The sequence below is a fragment of the Notothenia coriiceps genome, unplaced genomic scaffold, assembly GCF_000735185.1.
Source record: "Notothenia coriiceps isolate Sejong01 unplaced genomic scaffold, NC01 NC01_scaffold00008428, whole genome shotgun sequence".
NCBI classification, from domain to species: Eukaryota; Metazoa; Chordata; class Actinopteri; order Perciformes; family Nototheniidae; genus Notothenia; species Notothenia coriiceps.
In genome coordinates, this window is record NW_011341129.1 from 80,050 (window position 1) to 101,338 (window position 21,289).

Sequence of the window (21,289 nt, forward strand, 5' to 3'; positions counted from 1 at the left end):
CTCTCTGTCCTTGTTTCTTCCACACAGCTACCTCTCTTCACAGTGTTGCTCCAGTAACTTCTCGGCAAATTCTTCTAAAAGGCTTAGAGTAAACAGGATTAGAGAGCATTAAAAAATCCTCCTCTCTCCAAGAGCCATCTGCCTTTCTACCTCGGAGCTGTCCTCTCAGCACCGTGACCTACACCTCATTTTAGCTGTGGAAGAAAGCAGGAAACCATTGTGTCATATGGTCATCAAATGATTTCTTCACAAACTTCTGTTATTTTTCTGCGTCTGGAGATTTATGAACTATGCAAACTTGTAAGAAGCTGCTTTTGAGAGGACGTGCATATCTACTTGATCCTTTTCCAAGACGGATTTAAACACAATCACGGAAGAGACATGTGCAACCTTTTCAGGAGATGTGTTTTCTCCTCTGTTGTTTTTAGTTTTGTGGTCCTATTTTTGGACATAAGGACAGGTATGTATAATAGTTAACTTTTAAGCTAAGCACCCAAACAAGGGTCAAACATTCAATCTTAAATGTTTTTTTTTGTTGGTACCCCAGATGCAACAATGGAGGGTTCATCTATGGGTTACCTGAGTGTGCCCTACAGTCAGGAGCTTTCAGAAGTTGTTGGTGCACCCGATGTGGAGGTTTCTGATGAAGGCCATGAAGTTGTCTCTCGGCGGAAGAGGAACATCCTTTTTCCAAATGGAGTCAAACTCTGCGCACAAGAGTCCGCAGAGCAAGTTGTTGCAAACCACCTGAGCTACTTTAATCTCAGAGGTAAGACTGAACATGAATGAGAGTGGATCTCTGTATACTGTGGATGGACTGTTGGGTTAGGTCCTCGCCCATCAACAACAATCACCTCACTTCCTAACCATTAAGAAGTAAGGTGATGAAAATAAAAGATCCTGCAAGTCTCTATAATGGGAAACTTTCTCTAAATAAGGATGTAGTTTCTCAAAATAATGATTAAGTATTGCAAAATGAGGACTTAGTATCTCAAAAATAAACGCTAACTGTTCTGTAAGAATGTTTTATGCTAGTTTAATGCTAGCAGTGGCTAATGTAGCTTCTACCTGCTAGCTTCAAGCTAAAATGTGGTAAAGGCTACAAAAGGAATGTTACATTGTTCTTCATAACTCCACACCTTCAGATTCTTTTCCATCAAACTTATATTTTTAAGCCCTTATTTTTTTTTTTTTATCTTGAGTGACATTACTTGAGTCAATTGTATTAGATTTCATACTGCTCTATGGTGTGTATGTACTTTAATCAGTGCTGTTTTAAACGTTTAACATAAAAATATACTTCACTTAAAAATCTAAAGGAAGACAAAATGCATTTTTTATATTAGAAATGTCCTTCACATAGCCTACAGTGTTTCCCACAGAATTGGATTCTATTTGTGGGAGCACCGCACCGCACCGCACCGCACCCCCCGGCAAGAAAAGCCAAAGGCCCCTTAACCTATTCGGGTGGTCCATGCATCCACCCCCCCCTCAAATAAGATAATACATGCGAGTTCACGGCGCTACTGTGTTGCGTTGTTAACTAGTAGTGGTGTTCCAGGCAGGATTTGAACTCGCAACCTTCCGATCATCAGCCCACCTCACTATCCATTAGACTACAACATTTTTTATTTTTTTATAATAATATATATATTTTTTTCATTAGATCCATTTGTGGCAGACAATATTTAATTGTGGCGGCCTGCCACAAACCGCCACAATTAAATCAATGTATGGGAAACACTGACATAGTTCTGGTGTACTAGCAGAAAGTGCAGAGGTGGACATCTCCAACTCTGGACACATAAAACCAAAACAGTCTGCATGGCTGGATTCCAGTGATGGCATGTAATTAAGTTCATTTAATGATACATATGCTGTACAGAAGTGCTTGTACTTAAGTATTTTTCAATCTACACTGCTTTATACTATTACTTCTGTACATTTCAGATACAAATGTTGTCCTTTTTTACTATACTACATATATGTACCTGCACATTTGTATTTTTACATGGTGATATTAATGTGGCACAAGTGAAACATAATAATAATAACTTTAATTTATATAGCGCCTTTCATTAACCCAAGGTCGCTTAACAAGAAACATTTAAGGACAAGACATTAAGACATAAAACAGGGGCAGAAATGGAACATGTACTAAATGCACCACTGCTAGATAAGAACATTTGTTTGTGTGCGTGTAATTTGTGTTCTTGACGCCTAAACAAACACTTTCAGTACACCAGGGGGTTGGCAGTAGTTGTGAAGCAAAAATATTCAAGAGAAAAAAAACAACATTGTGATTCATTACTGATTAAGAAACACTGTGTAATGTAAGTGCGTTTGAGTGGGCAGAGACCGAGCTGTTATTCCTGTCAATGAACTCCTGGACAGCTAGACGTAGACAGGGTGTCAGTGCCAACAGACAGTTTGTGACGCTCTGTCTTGTGAAAAGTGGAGGTGACTTATGTAAGACAGATTTGGATTTGCAGGTGACCACTAGTGTATCAGGTGACAGACAACGGTGATTACTGAAGAAGATTGGAGCACAGGTTTCATCGAAACCCTTAGAACAGTGCCCAGTAGTGACAGTAACTCATGTAAGGGAGTTATGTCATGTAGTTAATTGGCTTCCATTTATATGGCAACTACTCAAAGAGCTTTACCCTCACCTTCATACACTGTTGGCAGAGGCTACCACACTAGATAACTCTCACACGCAAACTCAAAGGGAGTTTTGACATGTTGATTGCATGGGCTGGGGAGTAAACAATCGACTTCCACAAGCTGACCATTGACATTTTAGGTCAACATGCCACTAGCAATGTGGGCCTTTTGTTTGGGCCTCAGAACTTCCAGCCAAAAATATCAAGGTCCATCTTTTTTTTTGGATTAATTCAAGAAGATCTTATTCCTCTGTTAATTAGGTATTTCTTGCCTAGAGGACGCCTTCAAAATAATTGAATTTGTTTGTTTAAAGCTGAGGTGTCACCCCAACCTCAAGGATTTAAAAAAACAACTATGAAACGAGTTCTTAGTTGTGGACTTGACAGTCGTTGTTATGTCGACTCAGGTCTCTGTTTTTTTTTTTATGACTTCCAACTTGACTTGACCGAAATGTAATTATTTAAGGCTTAATATGGACATGCAATTGAAGACCCATGACTTGACTTGAGACATGATGACTCTAATGACTTTCTGTGTTCATTTAGGTTTTCAGTTTAGATATTTTGATGTTTTAGAACATTATTTAAGAGAATCTCTGTAACTCTGTAACTGAAATAGAGTTATTTGGACCAAATTACTTGATTGAAATTTCTAAAAGCTTGTCTTTTTCTGTTCTGTCCAGTGTGCCAGGAGACAATATGGGAAGCTTTCAAGATATTCTGGGACCGCCTCCCCGAGCAAGAGGAGTACCAAAGCTGGATGAACCAATGCCAGGAGGGCACAGTCACAGCACAATATATTGGCAGCCACTTTAGCCAATCAGAGGAGCATCAGGCTCTGGTTAAAAAGGTAAGATGCTTTCTTTTTAAAGTATATTTAAGAAATACCGAACACAATGTATAACTTTGCTTTTTTTTCCTATTTCTAGAGAATGTCAGAGCCAGGTTTGAAAAGGTAAAAGAAACCACTAATTTATCATTTCAATCATACATTAATTGATCTCATCAGGCTATGTTTTGTAAATGCTACTTTTCTTCCCATTCTCAGTAGTGATGAGCCCAACCGGTCCTGGCAACATATGTGCAGGTAAAGTTATGAAGTCTCTTCCACATTTTCACTCGTCTGTTATTACACATGGCTTCAGGCCAAGCTAAGCTAACGAGTTGCTGGCTGTAGATCATATTTAGCGTATAAATGTGAGAGTGGTTCCAATATGCTCATCTAACTCTTAGAAAGAAATTGAAGGTGTAATTGTATCTCCCAAGTTGTATATTTTCTTTTATCCTTATAATATTTTTAAGAAATTACATATTTTCTATGACCCGGGGGCAGCTAGATCAACCTTTTGCTAAGTTAAAACCACTCTTATCAACGGAATAAAAAAAGAAAAGTAATTAAAAAACATATATAAATGTAGCCACATTTGTAGACCCTACTCGTTCCTCTACATGTATGTGTTTGTGTGCTTATTATAATTTAGTAATATAATATCAGCACAGTTTCAATAATCTTTTACTTTTCACAGCACTCTGACACAGCGAACACCGGAAGCCGTTGAAGCTCCTGAGCTAGGTCAGTGACACTGTTAGCTTCAGGACGTCATGTGACTTTAATCACATAAGCATCCTCTTGTATCTGTACCTGTGCAAAAGCATTGTTGCTACAGGGTCAAACCCTTATCTTTTGTGTGTTTCCATGTAATTATTCCTACAATATTCCAGCTTTCTATGTAGAACGTAGGTGAATCTCTTCTGCGTGTTTGGAGATTGAGCTAAGCAGGTCGGGGTCAGGGCAGTCTAATCAGGAATCACAGCACCTGCGAAAGGTTAACGCACTTGAAATAGACAAGCACTCCTTTATTCAATCCTTTTTTTACACATGAACTCAACCACCCAGAGGACACAGTTGAAGGAGAGGAGGTGGAGGAAGCAGCCGCCGCTGTCCCAGAGGTGGAGGAGAGTCCAGTGAGTGCACACACACATTGTTTACAGATTCATTGTCTTTCACTAATGTGCACATGCAACTACTATAAGCCATAAGCGGAAGAAGTACATTACATTTCATTTGGCTGATGCTTTTATCTAAAGCTTGTTACAATAAAGGCAATAAATAATAAAGATACAAACTCAGAACAATAAGAAAGATGCAGATATAGTTGCTTCAAATAAGTCAGACCATTGTAACAATGATTGTTATCCTGTTTTCATCCCTAACAAAACACATGCATTTTAATGTGTTAGTTTGTCATTGTGGAACCAATTTTGGAAATGTATCTAGAATACTGGTTAGGTTATTAGTACAGTACTGCATTCTAACATACAAGATGAAAGGTAGAATATTTGCCTCTGTGTGCGTGAGATCTAGTAAAGCACAATTGTGTCAAATTATACTTTAGTAAATGTTTTTTTTTTTTTTACATTCCACTGCTGGATGTAACTGGGTCTCTGTCTCTTGGTACAGTTGAACAAAGACATCGCCGTGCAGCCTCTGACCCCCACGATGCAGGAGCAGGTGGTGGAGCTGAGCATCGTCCTGCCCGGAAAATCGTACAGCAACGACCTGGAGAATCCGACCAGCTCCCAGTACCAAACACTCAGCAGACAGCTCGCTCAAAAGGTTTCCTATCTGGCTCCTTATCCTTCTCTGTCTGACTTTAAGACTCCCCTTAGTGCTACTTTATCTTAGCTCCAAAACGGCGCTCACTATTTATGGTCTGTGATGGATGCATTGTTAGCTTTAATAACACACATTTAAACAGCAGCAGTAGTTTCACTGTTAGGGCAGAGTTCAAAAACGCTATGTGCTGAAAATACAGTGTTAAGACGTGTCATGGGAATAGATACACTTTTGCACAGGTACTCTGTTTGGAAGCAGCTTCAGTGGTTTTACAGGTACTTGGAAAATACAGTAAATTTGTTTCAGTGCTTTTCCCTGGCATCATAAACAAAAGCTTGATTTTATGCCTAAAAGGGAAGCCATTTCTCTTAATCTCTGACTTTTTTTTAATCCCAGTGGATATCTGCTATACACATAAAATCTGCTTTCCCCACACATTTAATCACACACATAAACTCACGTGCCTTGTAGAGGTTGTGTAGTGGAGGACAAGATAGTAAGAATAATGTAGGCAAGGGGAAATTGGAGGACAAGCAAGAAGACAAAGGCCCTGGGGATTTTCTGGCGTCCTCTCTCCGATGTATAAAATAAAGTGGGTCAGTGAGTCTGCAGAACAGAACAGTGTATGGATTGTTTTTTCTTAGTGCCTAGAAGCAGGAACCTGTAGACCAATAAAAAGAGTTGACCACAGTGCAGCAGTCTGCCTCCAGAGGAAAATAATCTGGGACACAGGACTCAAAACTTTCAGCTTCTTTGAACAAAATGAGTCCTTGGGGAACAGCAAATCTGAATTATTTTTGCCAAGCAAGTCCATTGTAACCTTGTAAAAAAAAGAAACAAACTCCTCCTGTGGCTTTTTTTAAAAAAAATATTTTTTGTCCTTGCAGATTGAGGATGCTCTGAAGGGGCTTCCTGGATTTAAGAGTGTGTCTGTGAAGGACTTCAGGTCAGTCCCTTTGCTACAGTTTTTGATGGATCTTGACAAAATAAATGACCAAAGCTACCTCGACTCGTAGCACTAACAGTATTTCAATCTCCTTGTTTTATGTAGGCCTCAGAAGGACGACGAAGGGTGAGTCATCTTTACGGGCCGTGGTAGTTAGACCTGGAATATTCTTGTATTTAAGCCCACAGATCCCTTTCAACCATTCGTTAGCTAGATCTGTGTGAGTGTGTGTAGAGTCACCTTCCTCTCACACTGTATTTACCTGTGAGCGTGGGCACATGTCAAGGTGTTTCAGTAGTTTCCTGTTGATCTTAGTGTGTGGTCAATCACATGTTAAGTGGGATCAGGATGGGTTCACCGGAGTGATCATGTGCTATTCTATAGAGGAGATAATCCGGGCTTTACGACCGCGCCGATCAGCCTCCGCGGGAGTGATGGAGAGGAGAAGGGTTAGATATACTGTAAAAGAGATGTGTCAGGGGAGCAAAGGTGAAGACAAGCATAAGACAGGAATTTAAAAACATATAAATAAATGGAAGGAATACAATTTATTATGTGTTCTTGGTGGTGGAAGATCCTTTAGTACAGCCGAGGTACCAATACCTTATCGTGATAACATTTTTGGAAATAGCCTTTTGCTTTCTGGCAAAGAGTTAGCTTTGAAGATTGATGACATCTACACATCTGTAGGGTGTTAGCTTAGCTTAGCATACAGACTGGAAACTGCCGAAAGCCACTAGCCTGGTTATCAGGCTAAATCCACCTAGAAACTCCTCTATAGCATTTCAATGTGTTCACCTATCAATGTGGAACCAATTTGACCAACTATTTAAAGTCATGAAGTTTACATTTTTGTTTTGAAACAATACAATTATAATAACTAAAAATGTTTGTAGTTGTAAAGTACAGCAACATCATGCAATCCACAATATCCAGTTAAAAAATATTCTGTATAATGAAAGTAAAATCTAGGGTGTTTTTATAAAGCACTTCATCATTTGCATGAATGAAGGGGAAGCAGAAGGTAAAAGGAAGGTCATTTTCTAAGCTTATCTTTACAATTTGTTATGTTTTCACAGTACTTAAGTAGATGTACTGACCTACATACAATCCACCCTGGCTTGCTAGAATTATATATATATATATAGCTAAAAATGTACGTTTGCCATTTGTTTGCAAACATACGTGCATACTTATGCCTTCTTACAGGGATGCTGTAATTAATCTTGAATTCGCTGCTAACTGCAGATCTCACAGCACAGGAAGAGTAAAGATGTAAAAATCTGTATGAAGCTAAAGTGGGAAAATTCCACTTGGGACCGAGAGGCACGTGCTCAGCCGTCCGCCAGAAACCCGACAAACTAGGTCAGATTGGAGGGCTCCAAGTTGTCAAATGAAGAATGAAAGATTGGATTTTTTCAGGGCTTGGAAACTATTATGAGGTTTCCTTATTTATTATGATGATATTGATCATGCTGCTGACTCAGCTTTTTTTGGGGCCTACAGAGTAGAGCTTCTGCATTCCAAAGAGTTGAAAATTACCCCAGTGGTTAGTCATCTGCGATCCCGAAACAACTCTTTTAACAGGGTCGACATTAAATCACAATAATGCTTGAATGATTTTCATCTTCTTTGACTTTTTTTCAAACTCTCTTATTATAAATGTGTGTATAGGATTGTGAGTATAGGATACATGTACAAATAGTGTAGGTGCATTTTAGAAATTAGCGTATTCATTGGGAAATGCCCTTACAAAGCTTGGATTGGAAAAATTAAAACCTTCTAATCTCACTCAACAACTAATATTGTGCTAAAATATGCGGAATTGTCCAGAAGCCCCATATATGTAAATGAATGTAACACCTACAGATATATATGAAGATGCTTATGTAACTTGTTATGTGCATTAATATTGAATTGTCCCTGTGCAGGGGCGGTGTGGTGGTGGACTACGCTGTCACAGTGGTGGTGGATGGATCAGGAGTGAGCTTGGAACAACTGGACTACCTGACGCTGCAATCCAACCGGGTGGAGAACTCGTACCGTGAAGTCATGGAGCTCCCCACTGTGGTGTACGCCATCAGCGAGGTCAAAGACATCATCACTGACGCCCTGCATAACAACGAGCTGGACACTGTTAAGACCAGCGGAGGCCAAAGCTCGTCTGCTGGTATTCCCCGCACTGTAACCGAACACACAAATGCCCCGTTTACAGCTATTTATTTAATTGGCATGGCAGCTGGGAACACATTGGCAGACTTAGTGCGTGCAGCGCAGGGCAATCGGCCAAATGTCATATCAAATACAGACACAGTAGACCCAACATTGACATTACAACATACGCTACACCACTTGAGAAAACATTCCAGAGTTTTAATAGTCTCATCTGTTTCTTATTTGTCTGAGGAGAGAAGAAACGTATTTAAAAAGAGTTTCAACTCAGAAGTTAATGAACAAAAGCAGACTCATCAGTTACTGGACCCATGTATTTACACTCAAATCCTTTCATTAAGTTGAGAAGAGCTGAGCAAAAGAAAGGATGTTTGAAATCTGAGACTTTTTTTATACTTTAATCCTTAATTTTGGCTTAAACCAAGCATACCTTTCTGATTCAGTAGTTTACCGGACTTATAATGTGCAATATTATTACGAAAAAGTTAGAATTGTGGCACCAGAAGACACAGAAGTAAAGAAACACTCAAATGGTCACACAGGGAGATCTAAACTTCGACATCTGTTAGAGTTACTCAGTAAATAGGTTAGCTACCTCCTACTTCTGGCCTAGGTCCTTCTCCAGAAATGTGAAGAAATTGAATGATGTGATAATGTCTATAGCATCTTTCTTCCTCCTGTGTGATTCCTCCCTGATCATGTTTTGGAGAGAATGCGTGTCATTAGTTTACTGTGTTAGTGAGCTTCCCTGGAGATGCTGCTAAGGCTCACTTTAATTAGAAGCTTTGAATGTGAAATAATGGCTAAACACTCTCATATGGCTGACATGTGTGTCTGGGGAACCTAAAGGCACCGCTTGGCTTTGTTTTTCTGCTTTAGGGGAGATACAGTAATAGCCTTGGCCCCACAGCGGCTGATATTCAGTCCAGATTTTTGCACTGATTTGTAGATATTTCCCCCCTCAAGGTAATGTCAAAGCGAAGGCTGTCAGTGCTGAAATGGAATCGGGTTAAAAAGATTCTGTAAACTCCTGCAGCCTTGATTATTTTATATATATGGCACATGCGCATGTTGTGTGTCAGTGTGTATTAATATTTGTTTCCCCCACCTGGCTCCACAGTGTCTGAGTTCCCTGCCGCTGCAGATGGAGATACGGTGAGTTAACAAGTCACCTCCACTGTCATGACAGCATCTCTCTTTGGGGGGTGCTTGGAGCGGATAAATCCCTTTTTGTTTAAGGAAGCTTGACGCCTGTAGTACTGATGTTGTGAAAACCTTTAACTGGCTTGAGATGTTATCAGGACCAGTGTAGGTAGCGGATGAGCCCACCAATGAGGATGAAGTGAGGCTTTGAGGATTACTTTGACTTTTGCTCTAATAATCCACTGCTATTCTGGGGAAAAAAGTTACAGGGCGCCGCACTACTGAGAATCAAGAGGCGAGACAGCACATAGGAGTTTATTCAGACAAGTAATAACATCTTTAGTCTGTGCTGTCTTGTGGTTGACTGTGCGCTTTGATAGTAATCAGAGTTTGGGTTGCACTTAACGTGTCTGCCGGTTCACTTTGTAGCCCAGCTCCCTAAGTGATTAATTTGACTCATTATATGAGTTGGGAGAGTTTGGAAAACTTCTCACCAATAATTGATTTGCAGGCAAGAGCCCAGAGCTTCTGTGCCACCGAAGCACTTTTCTGCCCCTGTTCGATTTGGTACAATTTAAATTCAGCTGCTGTTTTTTGAGTTGAGAAAAACAAGTGGCTGAAGCATGCCACCAAAATAATTATAGACTTTTCCCAGTTCAGTCGACTTGCCAGTACTGCTTTATAGCTTGTTATTAAATAATTATTTTAATAATTAAATAATCCATTTCAAATGTATAATAATGTTTATCTGTAGAGTTACAGTTACTTTCTTGTAGAGTGAGATTTGTTTTGTTTTTTTAGGTTAGCATAGTGGTCAGAACAAACACCTTTCCCAGCTATACTAACCAATTTTCCCCTGGGATTATTGAAGTATTTCTGATTCCGAATATTCAATTTCCCTGTGTCTATCTTAAAGTCAATTCATTTTTTGCCTAAACATTTCATTTTAGACACAAGCGTTGTACCTACTATACATGAAATGGAAACCACAGAGCAGCCACAGTAGCTGTTGTTGCATGACACACTCACTGTGAAACAGTGCCACTCCTTTAGATAATGAACTCTGTTTGTGATGCAGAATACTGCTGCCGATGAGCCACCAGAGGTCACGATCCTAGAAGAGGACGTAGAGGACGTAGAGGATGTCGACAAAGTCGGCGTCCTGCCTGACGTCTCCGAAACCAACAGAGTGGAGAACAACGAAAACGACATCATTATCCTGGAGGAGAGTGCAGCTGTGTCTCCTGATTCTGTCAATACAGATAGTGAACTTGAAGCTGATAGTAAGTGTTTATACCTAACATACACATTTGCAGTGTATCCCCCTGTGGTGCTTTTTCCCTACAATGATACTTCTATTGTTTTCACTTCGACTGCACTTCCTCCTGCTTTGTTTGCGCTGAAATAACTTGTGAAACTGATCATTTTCTGCACTTCTCACTTCTCATTGTGTTGATGTTAACCAGATAGATCTGTGGATCTTTACTTAGGTAGCCAGTTTCTATAAAAAGAGAGATTGAGACAATTTTCTTCTGTATTTTTTTCCCAGGCATTGCAGAGGAGGGTCTGTTACTCGGGGACATTGTGCAGACTCCTGCAGTAGAAACCCCCGCCGCAGAGGAGCTCCCAGCCGAGCTGTCGGAGGTTACACTTCATGAACCCCCAGTGGATGAAGAGGCCTCTGGAGTGGGCACAGACGACCTGAATAACCTGCTCGAGCCACCTACAACCACAGAAGAAGAAGAAGAAGCAGAGTCTCTTGAGGAGACTGACCAAGAAGATGGGCTGATAACGGAAGATGTCGCCATCAATTCAGAAATCCCAGAGGATAATGAGATGTCCTCAATCGCAGCTGAGACCACAGAGGAAGAAGAAGAAGGCCTGTCTGTCCTGGTCTCACCTCCTGAGACTGAAGAGGAAGCGACTGAAGCACCAGAACCGTTGGCAGAAGAAACAGGTGAAGAATCTGTGGAACAACCAGAAGAACAACTAGAAGAACAACTAGAAGAGCAACTAGAAGAGCAACCAGAAGAGCAACCAGAAGAACAACCAGAAGAGCAACCAGAAGAACAACCAGAAGAACAACCAGAAGAACAACCAGAAGAACAACCAGAAGAGCAACCAAAAGAACAACTAGAAGAGCAACCAGAAGAACAACTAGAAGAGCAACCTGCAGAACAACCACAAGAACAACTAGAAGAGCAACCAAAAGAACAACCAGAAGAACAACTAGAAGAACAACCTGCAGAACAACGAAAAGAACAACTAGAAGAGCAACCAGAAGAGCAACCAGAAGAACAACTAGAAGAGCAACCAAAAGAACAACCTTCAGAAAAACCAGAAGAACAACCAGAAGAACAACCTGCAGAAGAGGAAGACAATAATGTGGTGCTGACCATTCCTGAGGAACCTGTGGCGGAAGAAGTTGTCGTGGAGGAAGCAACAGAGAACGAGGTAGAAGAGGCTGCACCTGAAGCTCCTCCTGTGGAGGAAGAGGGCCCGGAAGCTCCAGAGCTCTCCACAGAGGATCTGACAGAGGATGAGATCGTACTGGTCAACGTTGATGAACCAGAACCACTAGTGACGGACTCTCTGAACCCGGTCCAACCCACTGCCCTGTCCCCAGAGAAGGAGTCGCCCTTCACCCGCATCTCTGATATTGACACCGCCCTGGAGGAACAACCTGACATCATCGTCCCTTCACTGGTGGAGGTAAAGCAAGAAGAATTGAATTTAAAAAAGGGGCAAAGTAATGCCCAATTTGATATAATAATAAAATAACAATAAGAACATACTTTATTGATGTTACTACTACTCCTATTACTAACAATAATAATCATTCACAAATAGATCAATAATAATAATAGCTTCTGTTTTTACGAAATCTCAACAGAATATATGATTTTTTGAAATATTTAAACGGATAAAACTTAAAAGAAAACATTTTGTGGAACGTATCTGAGCTTTAATATTGCTGTAGGTCCCCAGTTAAAAGTACAATGTAAATAGGTCAAGTTTTATTTATAGAGCACTTCATATAACCAGGGCTAGGTCAATCAGTGCCTTTATATGTAATCAGCAGGATCTTATAGCTTCATCTGAATTCAAGAGGAAGCCAAAGAAGGGATTTAAGAACAGCCGGTTCTTGTTAATAACTTGGCAAGTCTCTCCTTTTTTACTGCCCCAGATCCAGACCACTGACGGAGGCTTGGAAGGTGCCACTAATGGAGACAGCGACTATGATGTGATCCATTATGGTTATGAGTTGATTAACCACACAGAGGAGGGCAGCACTGGCTTTCCGTTTGGTGCACACGGCACGGACCAAGTCAGTATCGCCATGCCAGTGAACCCCGGACGAGCACTGATGGTGTTCTTCAGCCTGAGGGTGACCAACATGATCTTCTCAGAGGATCTCTTTAATAAGAAATCCCCAGAATACAAAGCTTTGGAGCAACGATTCATAGAGCTGGTAAACTCCTGTCATTTACTGCACTTGATTATCAGCATTCCCACTGTTGTGTTGTAACATCAAACCGTTTTTTTTGTATATTTTCCCAGCTTGTGCCCTACCTGCAGTCCAACCTGAGTAACTTTGAGAACCTGGAGATCCTGAACTTCAGGAACGGGAGCATCGTGGTTAACAGCCGGATGAAATTCGGAAAACCTGTTCCACAAACCGTTACCACCACCGTCTATCTGATCCTGGAGGACTTCTGTAACACAGCCTACCAGACCATGAACCTGGCCATCGATAAGTACTCACTGGACGTAGAGTCAGGTTGGTTCTCACGATATACACTGTGTTTTGATCTAGACAACTGTGATATCATGAATTGTTTAATGCTTGTTTTAGATGTTTCTTTAAGGAAAAACAAGTTGTTGCTTTATGCAGAGAGTTCAATTCCAGAACCTATTAGGGCTGTACCCGAATATCCGAATATTCGTTCGTTGGAGTACTATTCAGGTTTCAATTTCGTTATTCGGATATTCCTTCTTTTTTTCCAGCACTGTGGTTGCCAAATTGAATTGATTGAAAACTCCAATATCAACGTAAGAGCTTGTGCCTCTTCGGGGGGTGCTAACACTTAACCATAAACGTTATCGTTTACTTTCTCCGCCCTTATGTAGATATTACTTTTTCTCCGTTAATCTCTGTCACGTTGTTTCCATAGCAACAACAACTTCCTGTTAACAGCGCTAACTCTCCTTCAAAATAAAAGCATGTCCATACAAAATAGGAAGTCAAGCCAAATAAGATTTAAGACATATACAACTGCAACGAAAGTAACAAACACAATGCAATATCCTTTTCAATTTCAAAGAACACAAATTGGGTTGCATAGATTAACAAATAACTATAAAATAACAAAATGAATGCCGTGAATAAACCGAAATGCACGTGTTGAAGCGGTTCACTGCTGATTCGCCTCTCATGTCTTTGCGGGAAACTACAAATGAAGCGAGAGCGAGTAGATGGATATTTAAACTTAGCATTAAAGGTACTGATCATAATTCCATTGAGGTATACTAAAATAGATTTATGTGTTAGAGTTTTACTCGCTACAGGGTGTACTTTGAGGGTTTGTGACTCTGCAGACCGTTGCAGAAAAAACCTTCATAACACACAAGGGGGCGGGTAATAACCGGAAAAGCATGACATGGGACCTTTAAAACTAGAAACGAATAGAAACAGCTTGCCTGGCTACGTCAAAAGCTGAAAAATCTCTGCACGGATTTAACTTGTTAGCCAAGGAGCTTTAGACGTGCTGGTAGGCAGATTATGTGGCGCCAATCTTCTCATCTAACTAGAAAGAAGCCGTAATTCCCAAAATGATGAACTATTCCCTCAACGACTGTAATCGGAGAGCATTGTTTTATAATATAATCTCAGTAAATCAGTGTTGAGTGACATGCTAGTGTGTCAAAAGGCCTGGGAAAGCAGGTGTTAGATCCTTGTCGTGACACTTGTATCGACAGCTGGGTTGAGATGATCAAGGCTTCCCTGGACAGCAGCCAAGTTTACATGTATCATTACTGCACTTTGACCGGCTGATTACTGCCTGCAGCTCTGGTTTCACATGTGTGAATTATATTGCCATTTTTTTAACTAGGGAGCAAGCATGAAATCTTCTGTGCTCTTTAAACATTTTTTGCATTTCCTCATGTGGTATCGGTCTCCAGGCTTCTGTGCGTGACACCATCAGCCAGCTTGAAATGGGCAATCTATGATAACAGTGATTCATGCTTGTGTTGTGTTTACAATCATTACTGAGCTGTCATAATCTGTCTGATCACTGCCAGCGCTCATTGCTGGATCCCAGCATGCATTAGGGCTGCATTAGAATGGAAGGAAGAATTACCTTTGTATGTGTCTGTGAATATCCTTTTACAAAAAAACAAACAACGAGGAGTCTTTTGTCAAACAATGGACTATTATTTTGTTGAATTTAATACTTTTTTGGAGTTGAATAAACTAATATCCCTGTTAATCTAAAGTTGCATAGCAGAACTCAAAGGGTGAAAAATGCTGTTGTTTTTGGTGTCATTTAAAAGAGTTATTTAACCTTTTGGGAAATATGTGTTTCAAATGTTCGTCTTTGAGAAAGGGTTAGGGTATAATATACTCTCCTCTTTAAAACTGTGATCACTACATGAGAGTTTAACAACCTGTAGATGACCTGCATGTTACTGCTTATCCTGATAACCATTAAAAGTCAACACTACTGTTTCTTTTTGATTTCTAGGGGATAAAGCCGACCCCTGTAAGTTCCAGGCGTGTAACGAGTACGCTGGGTGTAAGGTGAACAAGTGGTCGGGGGAGGCAGAGTGTGTCTGTAACGCAGGATACTTCAGCGTGGACAGCCTGCCCTGTCAGAGCATCTGTGACCTGCAGACTGACTTCTGCCTCAATGACGGCAAGTGTGACATCATCCCCGGCCAGGGAGCAATCTGCAGGTGGGTGTGGATTAGTGGGAAATGATCTGCGTAAGTGTGTGTGCGGGAAAAAATGGTCTGATCTTAATCACAGAAACAGATTTTCAGCAGTTTTGGCAGAAGGTCAGATTCTTAGCTTCTAGTTTTGACGTTGCTTGGCTGTATGTTGATGATGTGGAGTTTCAGAAGCATATTTTTTATTTGGCTCCTTATACTAGGGATGTGAAATGTGCAATAGCCTAATGAATTATAATCATAACCAACTGCATAGAATACACATTTATTTGCACCGTAGTTGGTTACAAATAACAATGAACTGTCTTAACATTTTTATATTTTCTGGCTTAAATCAAGATTGTTTTAAAGAAACTCACGTCAACATTTTGAATAAACTTTTTTTATTTCACTATGCTCTCTGGTACTGAATGTACTGAAGAACAATAAGCAACCTCAGAGGAGGCATTATTACCAATATTTGATTAATATTGTGATCCATTTTTCAACTCCTGGATGCAAAATATCACATTTTGGGTCAGTGAAGTGTTTCTTATTATGTGGCGTTTCAACACTTTTCTATTTATTTTCTTATCTCAATTATTTCAAAATTGCCATCTGTGTGTGTTCTTGTTAATGTTTATGTCTTAACATGTTTGTGCATGTTGTCCAAACAATCATATGCACGCGTCAATGTGTGTAACATGACGTGCCAGAAATCGCAATCAGTCACAACATGTTCTCTGGCCGTGTTGAAACTGATGTATGTGGTGCACTTTAAATTGAATAATTATAAACAGACAGAGAGGCGGCTGTGTGCCAAGATGAATGTGAACCTTTGATTTACTCTCTCCACAACACCATAAAACACGCAGGCAGCTCCAGATGCTGTTTGATTGTTGTTTACTTCACGCCTTCCAACCCTAAGTATTGCGTCGCTGAATCGAGACAGGAAACAGACTAGATGAGTTGTTTTATTTCAAAACAAAGATTTAATGACACATACAGAACATTATAATAGTTGTTGCCGACGATCTCTAGACAAACAGGATTCAGGATTCAGCCATTTTTTTTTTGTATATACTAAAATCATTAATAAACACAACATTAGAAATAAAAAACAAAGAACTATGACGTTGTTTTTCTGCTGTTCCCCTAATGCTTAAATAATTTTTAAAAGGAATTGGTCCGTGTCCAGTACCCTATTTTTGTTTTGGAGTGGAAATTATTGTTTTCTTTACTAATCCAAAACAACAAAAAATAAAAAGGGAATAAATTACAGAGATTCTATAATACCTTCATGTCAATCAGGTCTATAATGTTCTTGAATCATTGAGTGATTAAATCGTTTTAGCTGACAAATTCTCAATTTTATCATCAGGTGTCGTGTCGGGGAGAACTGGTGGTACAGAGGAGAGCACTGTGAGGAGTACGTGTCTGAGCCGCTGGTGGTCGGCATTGCGATTGCCTCCGTAGCTGGATTCCTATTGGTGGCGTCCGGAGTCATCTTCTTCCTCGCCAGGACGTTACGGGATCAGTACGACAAGGATGAGTCAGAGGACCCCATACGGTGAGACGATCCACGTACCATATGGCTCAGCAGCCCTCGATCATTTAGGTCTAGCAACTAATCCAAATAATACAGATTTTGCATGTTTACTTACCAGTGAGGGACACAGTGAGAAATCAAAAGGATTGTGATTGTAACCTAAACAAATCATTGTTCTGACAGGAAAAAAATACTTCTTCAACTTCCTAAACTCTGGAGAATCAGCTTGCGTTGTGTGTGTGTGGCTAACCTACAGATCCACTGTATTTACTTTACACTGTACTTATTTTGGAGATCTAAGATGTTTCCAAAGATTACAAATATGTCAGGCTCAATTTTGTATGCACAAAAAATAATGCCCAAGAGACCAATAACATTTAAAAATGCATTCATATGAAGTTCACATCCAAAATGTGCAATTGAATTGTGACACCAGCTGAAACAGTATACATATGTGACCCTGAAAAAGCTAATTAAATGATAAATTACCCCGTCAGATTGTTTTTCCATAGTGAGCAAAAGCTGTGAAGTGTATACTCCAAAAATAAACAAACTTTACTTTCAGTTTGATAGTGAACAGAAACCCTCACATTTAGTGTGTTTGAAGTTTTTCTCAGCTCCACGTAATCCTTTTTGGATTAAAGGAGCCTGGTTACTTTCTTCAGGGGACAGAATAAGTTGAAACACCCCATGAATGTATCCTCAGTTAGACGGCCAAAATTATCCACGGCACCATCCCATTACTCCTGTAGACTTCAGGCGGGAGGGCTCCCTTTTTCTGGATATCTTTTTCCTCCTGTGCTGCTTTGATCCAGACACAAAGATACACAGAGTATCTGTTCACCATCTATCTCTTTGTGTTTGTGTGTGCGTGTGTGTGCCTGGCACGGTTTCCAAAGCACTCCGTGAAGAATCACTGTGCTATAACCTAAGCCAGTTATCTGATCAGAAACGCTGCTGATCTAATTCTAAAAAGCTCACACACAAACAGTCACACAATAGCTTCTCCAAGACAAACAAGAAAGACTTATCCGAGGTTAATGAGGGTTCGTCTCTGCTGAAGTCAGATTCAATGCTGCTCAGTCACCTTTTTTCTGGCTTCCTTGACATTGTGACGTGGACTGATTACTTTTGTTGCTCCGCAGGCGAGCAGAGAGTGTCCCGTCTCTCGAGAGGGCGACTAAGTACAACCCCATGTACGAAAGCGAGGCCACCACAGGCTACAACCACTACTACCGCCGCTATCCTGAAGCTGCGGTGTACAGCAGTGCCAGCGCTGAGGCCTCCACTGACTTCAGCAGTGAGGAGATACGACACATCTACGAGAACAGTGAACTGACCAAGGAGGTGCGTGTGTGGGCTGCTACCCATGGGTATACTTAAAATATGTCCAAGCAGCATTGAGAAACGTAATTGTTCTTATTACTTTTAATATGAAGGGAACTGTTTTACCAGATGTCATACTAAGTTTCTGCATCAAAAATACTGTAGTGGGTGATCAGGTTTATTGGCGATCACAGAGAAATTAAGAGGTGACCAGTGATGAAAAAAATACTCTTAACTTAAGTAAAAGCAGCAATTTGATGTTGCAGAAATGTTAACAAGTTACAGTCCTACATTTGAAACTTTTATTTTTGAAAAAAAACTGTGGGAATTGTCCCAGTCCTCCGGACGTACAGTAGCATCAAAATATACTAATACATACTAGTTTGGGGTACATCAACTGATGTTTAGTCTGGACAGACGGGTACATTTTAGGGAAAGAAGATGCCTTATTTAAAATTAACCATCCACTTGATATTGGATGGTTACTGTGATTGCTAACATACTCTGAGTGCCTTTTTGAAGCACAACTGAAGCACAACTGAGTACAGTTATACCAAAGTGAAGGCCAGAGATGTGCCAACGCCATCTGGATGCTGGATGGTAGTTAATGACACCGGACGGGCACATCCTGTCCCACATGGATATTTGACCTGACAAGGATCTGAATTGGGAAATATCAGGTTGTAAACTTGCTCTATTACCAACTGGGATTTTTGCCATTAAATAGGAACCTCATTTGTTTTTCTTATGGAGTGTAAAATGTCACGTTTTGTTTCAGCCCCAGCCGGTTCACTTTTTATTTGCCTGTGATGTAATGTTCCCTCCCGACTGATACCATGTGTTTCTGCAGGAAATCCAAGACAGGATACGCATCATTGAGCTCTACGCAAAGGACCGACAGTTTGCAGACTTTGTACGGCATCATCAAGCGTAAGTGCCTCTCTTGTTTTTCCTATCGTACCGCAATGAGATAAACACATGGACCAAACTAACCAGTATATGAGGAAAACGGGAAGTGAGTTTGAGATACAGGAGTCTGGTCAAGATTCTGCTGAAAAAATTGATTAAATTGTTTGTTCAGAGCTGGAGGAAGACGAAGAGTTCAAGCCACACTAAACCAGTTGGGAAACGGATTTATCATTCTTGAACCCTCACCAATCAGGCCCTGAGCTGATTCAATAAGACAGAAAGCATTAGTGGACACGGGCATTCCTCCGTCTGCCAACAGTTTGGCAGTAGCAATGCGTCTGAGTGTAAAAGTGGAGGTTGTTTTAAGTCTTATTTGGCTGTATATCCCCAATCTGTATGCCAGATAGATGCTTCTTGCCAGATAAACCTGAGTTAATATGTGGGTACATTCATTAAATAAAGTCACTGGTTTACCTACAAAGCTGAAATACAATTTGTGTGTGTTTATATGTTCTTCAGTGTTGTGGACACACGCAGAGAGAGCTCCTCTGTACACACATGAAACTCTCCTGTGAATAAGGTAACTTTTCTTGATTTGAAGAATGTGTAGCAGCTTATACTTTCAATGACTAGTCCTCCTGAGATATTTGACACAAATACCAGCCTCACTATGTTTAAATAAAAGTGAAATACATAATATGGGGGTACAGTATGTGTACTCAAAGATTCGGAAGACTGGTAGAAGTTCATATTGACCTCTAAAAAAGAAAATGGTGGCAGATATAATATCAAATACAGTAGATTACCAATGGTGCTGCAATCAATAAATACAATAATACATACATATTACATTAACAGTTGATGGAAAGGGCGCATATGATTATATAATGCATATCAAAAAATAGCAAAAGAAGTTAAGCTCTTGCAGTTTTGAACACAGAACTGCAAAATGTATTTAAATAAACGGACAGTGCCAGACTATTCCTTGGCGAGGAGCAGTTAAAGTAATTGCTCCATATCAAGACATTTTCCAGTACAAATTCAGGCTAGCTGTGTCTATGTGTTCCCTCATGCCAACCTTAGCTGCGGTCTGTAGCTTCATATTTACAGACTGGAGAGTGGTACGCATCTTCTCACTTTAAATAAAATAACAAAACGTATTTCCAAACAATTCCAACAAAAAGTTAGATCATTCCTGGGCTCGCAGCATATTGAAGCCTCATAAGTCAAGATAGAAAAGGTGTTTCCATGAGCTTATGGAGAAATTCAAGTGAGACATTGTGTTGGCAGAAAAAAAGGATATGATTGTAGAAGATTAGTGTGTATATCTAATACATAAAAGATGTGGACACTGCATACTCACTCACCTTTTCCTACTGCACAGAAACATGCCTCTATGCTAGAAAAGCGAAGACTCTCCCCTTTCTTCGTCATGGCACTCACAATCTGGACTGGTTAAGACGGACTCATTCAGCACGCTGCTCTTTATTTCCTCGACCAACGACCCCTTTCTGTTTCTACGTATTTCCCCGAAGTGTTGACTGTTCTTCCTCCTTCCTTTGTGCCTTCTCTTGACTGGTCGAGCTGTGTGTGACATCACGTGTTGCTACTGGATGTGTCCCTCTGGACTGCATCCTACTACTTGAAATGTTCATCTCAATACTGTCTTCAGTAGTACTTTTGTTTAGTGGAACAATCGGTCTGTCAATTCTTAGAGGGAACAACTTTAAGACTGTGAATATGTAAATAGTGTCTCTGTGAGGTTGTTTGCTAGTTAAGATGTTATTCTCTACTTTTTTGTCTCTATAAAACTTAAATTACTCTTCAAGTCTTCTCAGAAAGGCCCTGAGAGAACTGCTCTTTTAAGGACAACGGTGCTATTCTGATTCATAATGTGGTGGTCTATGATGACTTTTCTGGTTGTGACTTACATAAAAGGATTGATAAAAATATCATAACATAGGGAGGCGTGTGGCGCAGTGCATTGGTGTTCGGATCAGGGGGTCACAGGTTCAAACCCCACTGCAGTC

General features: G+C 40.3%; 2 protein-coding genes across 3 annotated transcripts; both read left to right on the top strand.

The window, feature by feature from the left end:
- The first annotated feature begins 36 nt into the window (after positions 1 to 36).
- On the top strand, positions 37 to 4,964 carry LOC104944587 (interphotoreceptor matrix proteoglycan 2-like). Its single transcript, XM_010770145.1, has 8 exons — positions 37 to 460; positions 548 to 769; positions 3,350 to 3,516; positions 3,596 to 3,621; positions 3,715 to 3,753; positions 4,193 to 4,239; positions 4,564 to 4,631; positions 4,908 to 4,964. The coding sequence occupies exons 1-8, from the start codon at positions 382 to 384 to the stop codon at positions 4,962 to 4,964; spliced, it is 705 nt and encodes a 234-aa protein (XP_010768447.1). The 5' UTR covers positions 37 to 381.
- Positions 4,277 to 21,289, top strand: LOC104944584 (interphotoreceptor matrix proteoglycan 2). 2 transcript variants are annotated; one of them, XM_010770140.1, is made up of 16 exons: positions 4,277 to 4,631; positions 5,128 to 5,283; positions 6,171 to 6,229; positions 6,335 to 6,355; positions 8,161 to 8,399; positions 9,522 to 9,556; positions 10,623 to 10,827; positions 11,094 to 12,256; positions 12,732 to 13,016; positions 13,106 to 13,325; positions 15,292 to 15,502; positions 16,857 to 17,045; positions 18,170 to 18,371; positions 19,201 to 19,280; positions 19,779 to 19,839; positions 20,644 to 21,289. In XM_010770140.1, exons 2-15 carry the CDS (start codon positions 5,167 to 5,169, stop codon positions 19,819 to 19,821), a joined length of 3,069 nt encoding a protein of 1,022 aa, XP_010768442.1. In that variant the 5' UTR covers positions 4,277 to 4,631; positions 5,128 to 5,166; the 3' UTR covers positions 19,822 to 19,839; positions 20,644 to 21,289. The 2 variants fall into 2 exon arrangements, with proteins under 2 accessions (XP_010768442.1, XP_010768443.1); XM_010770141.1 differs by lacking the exon at positions 6,335 to 6,355.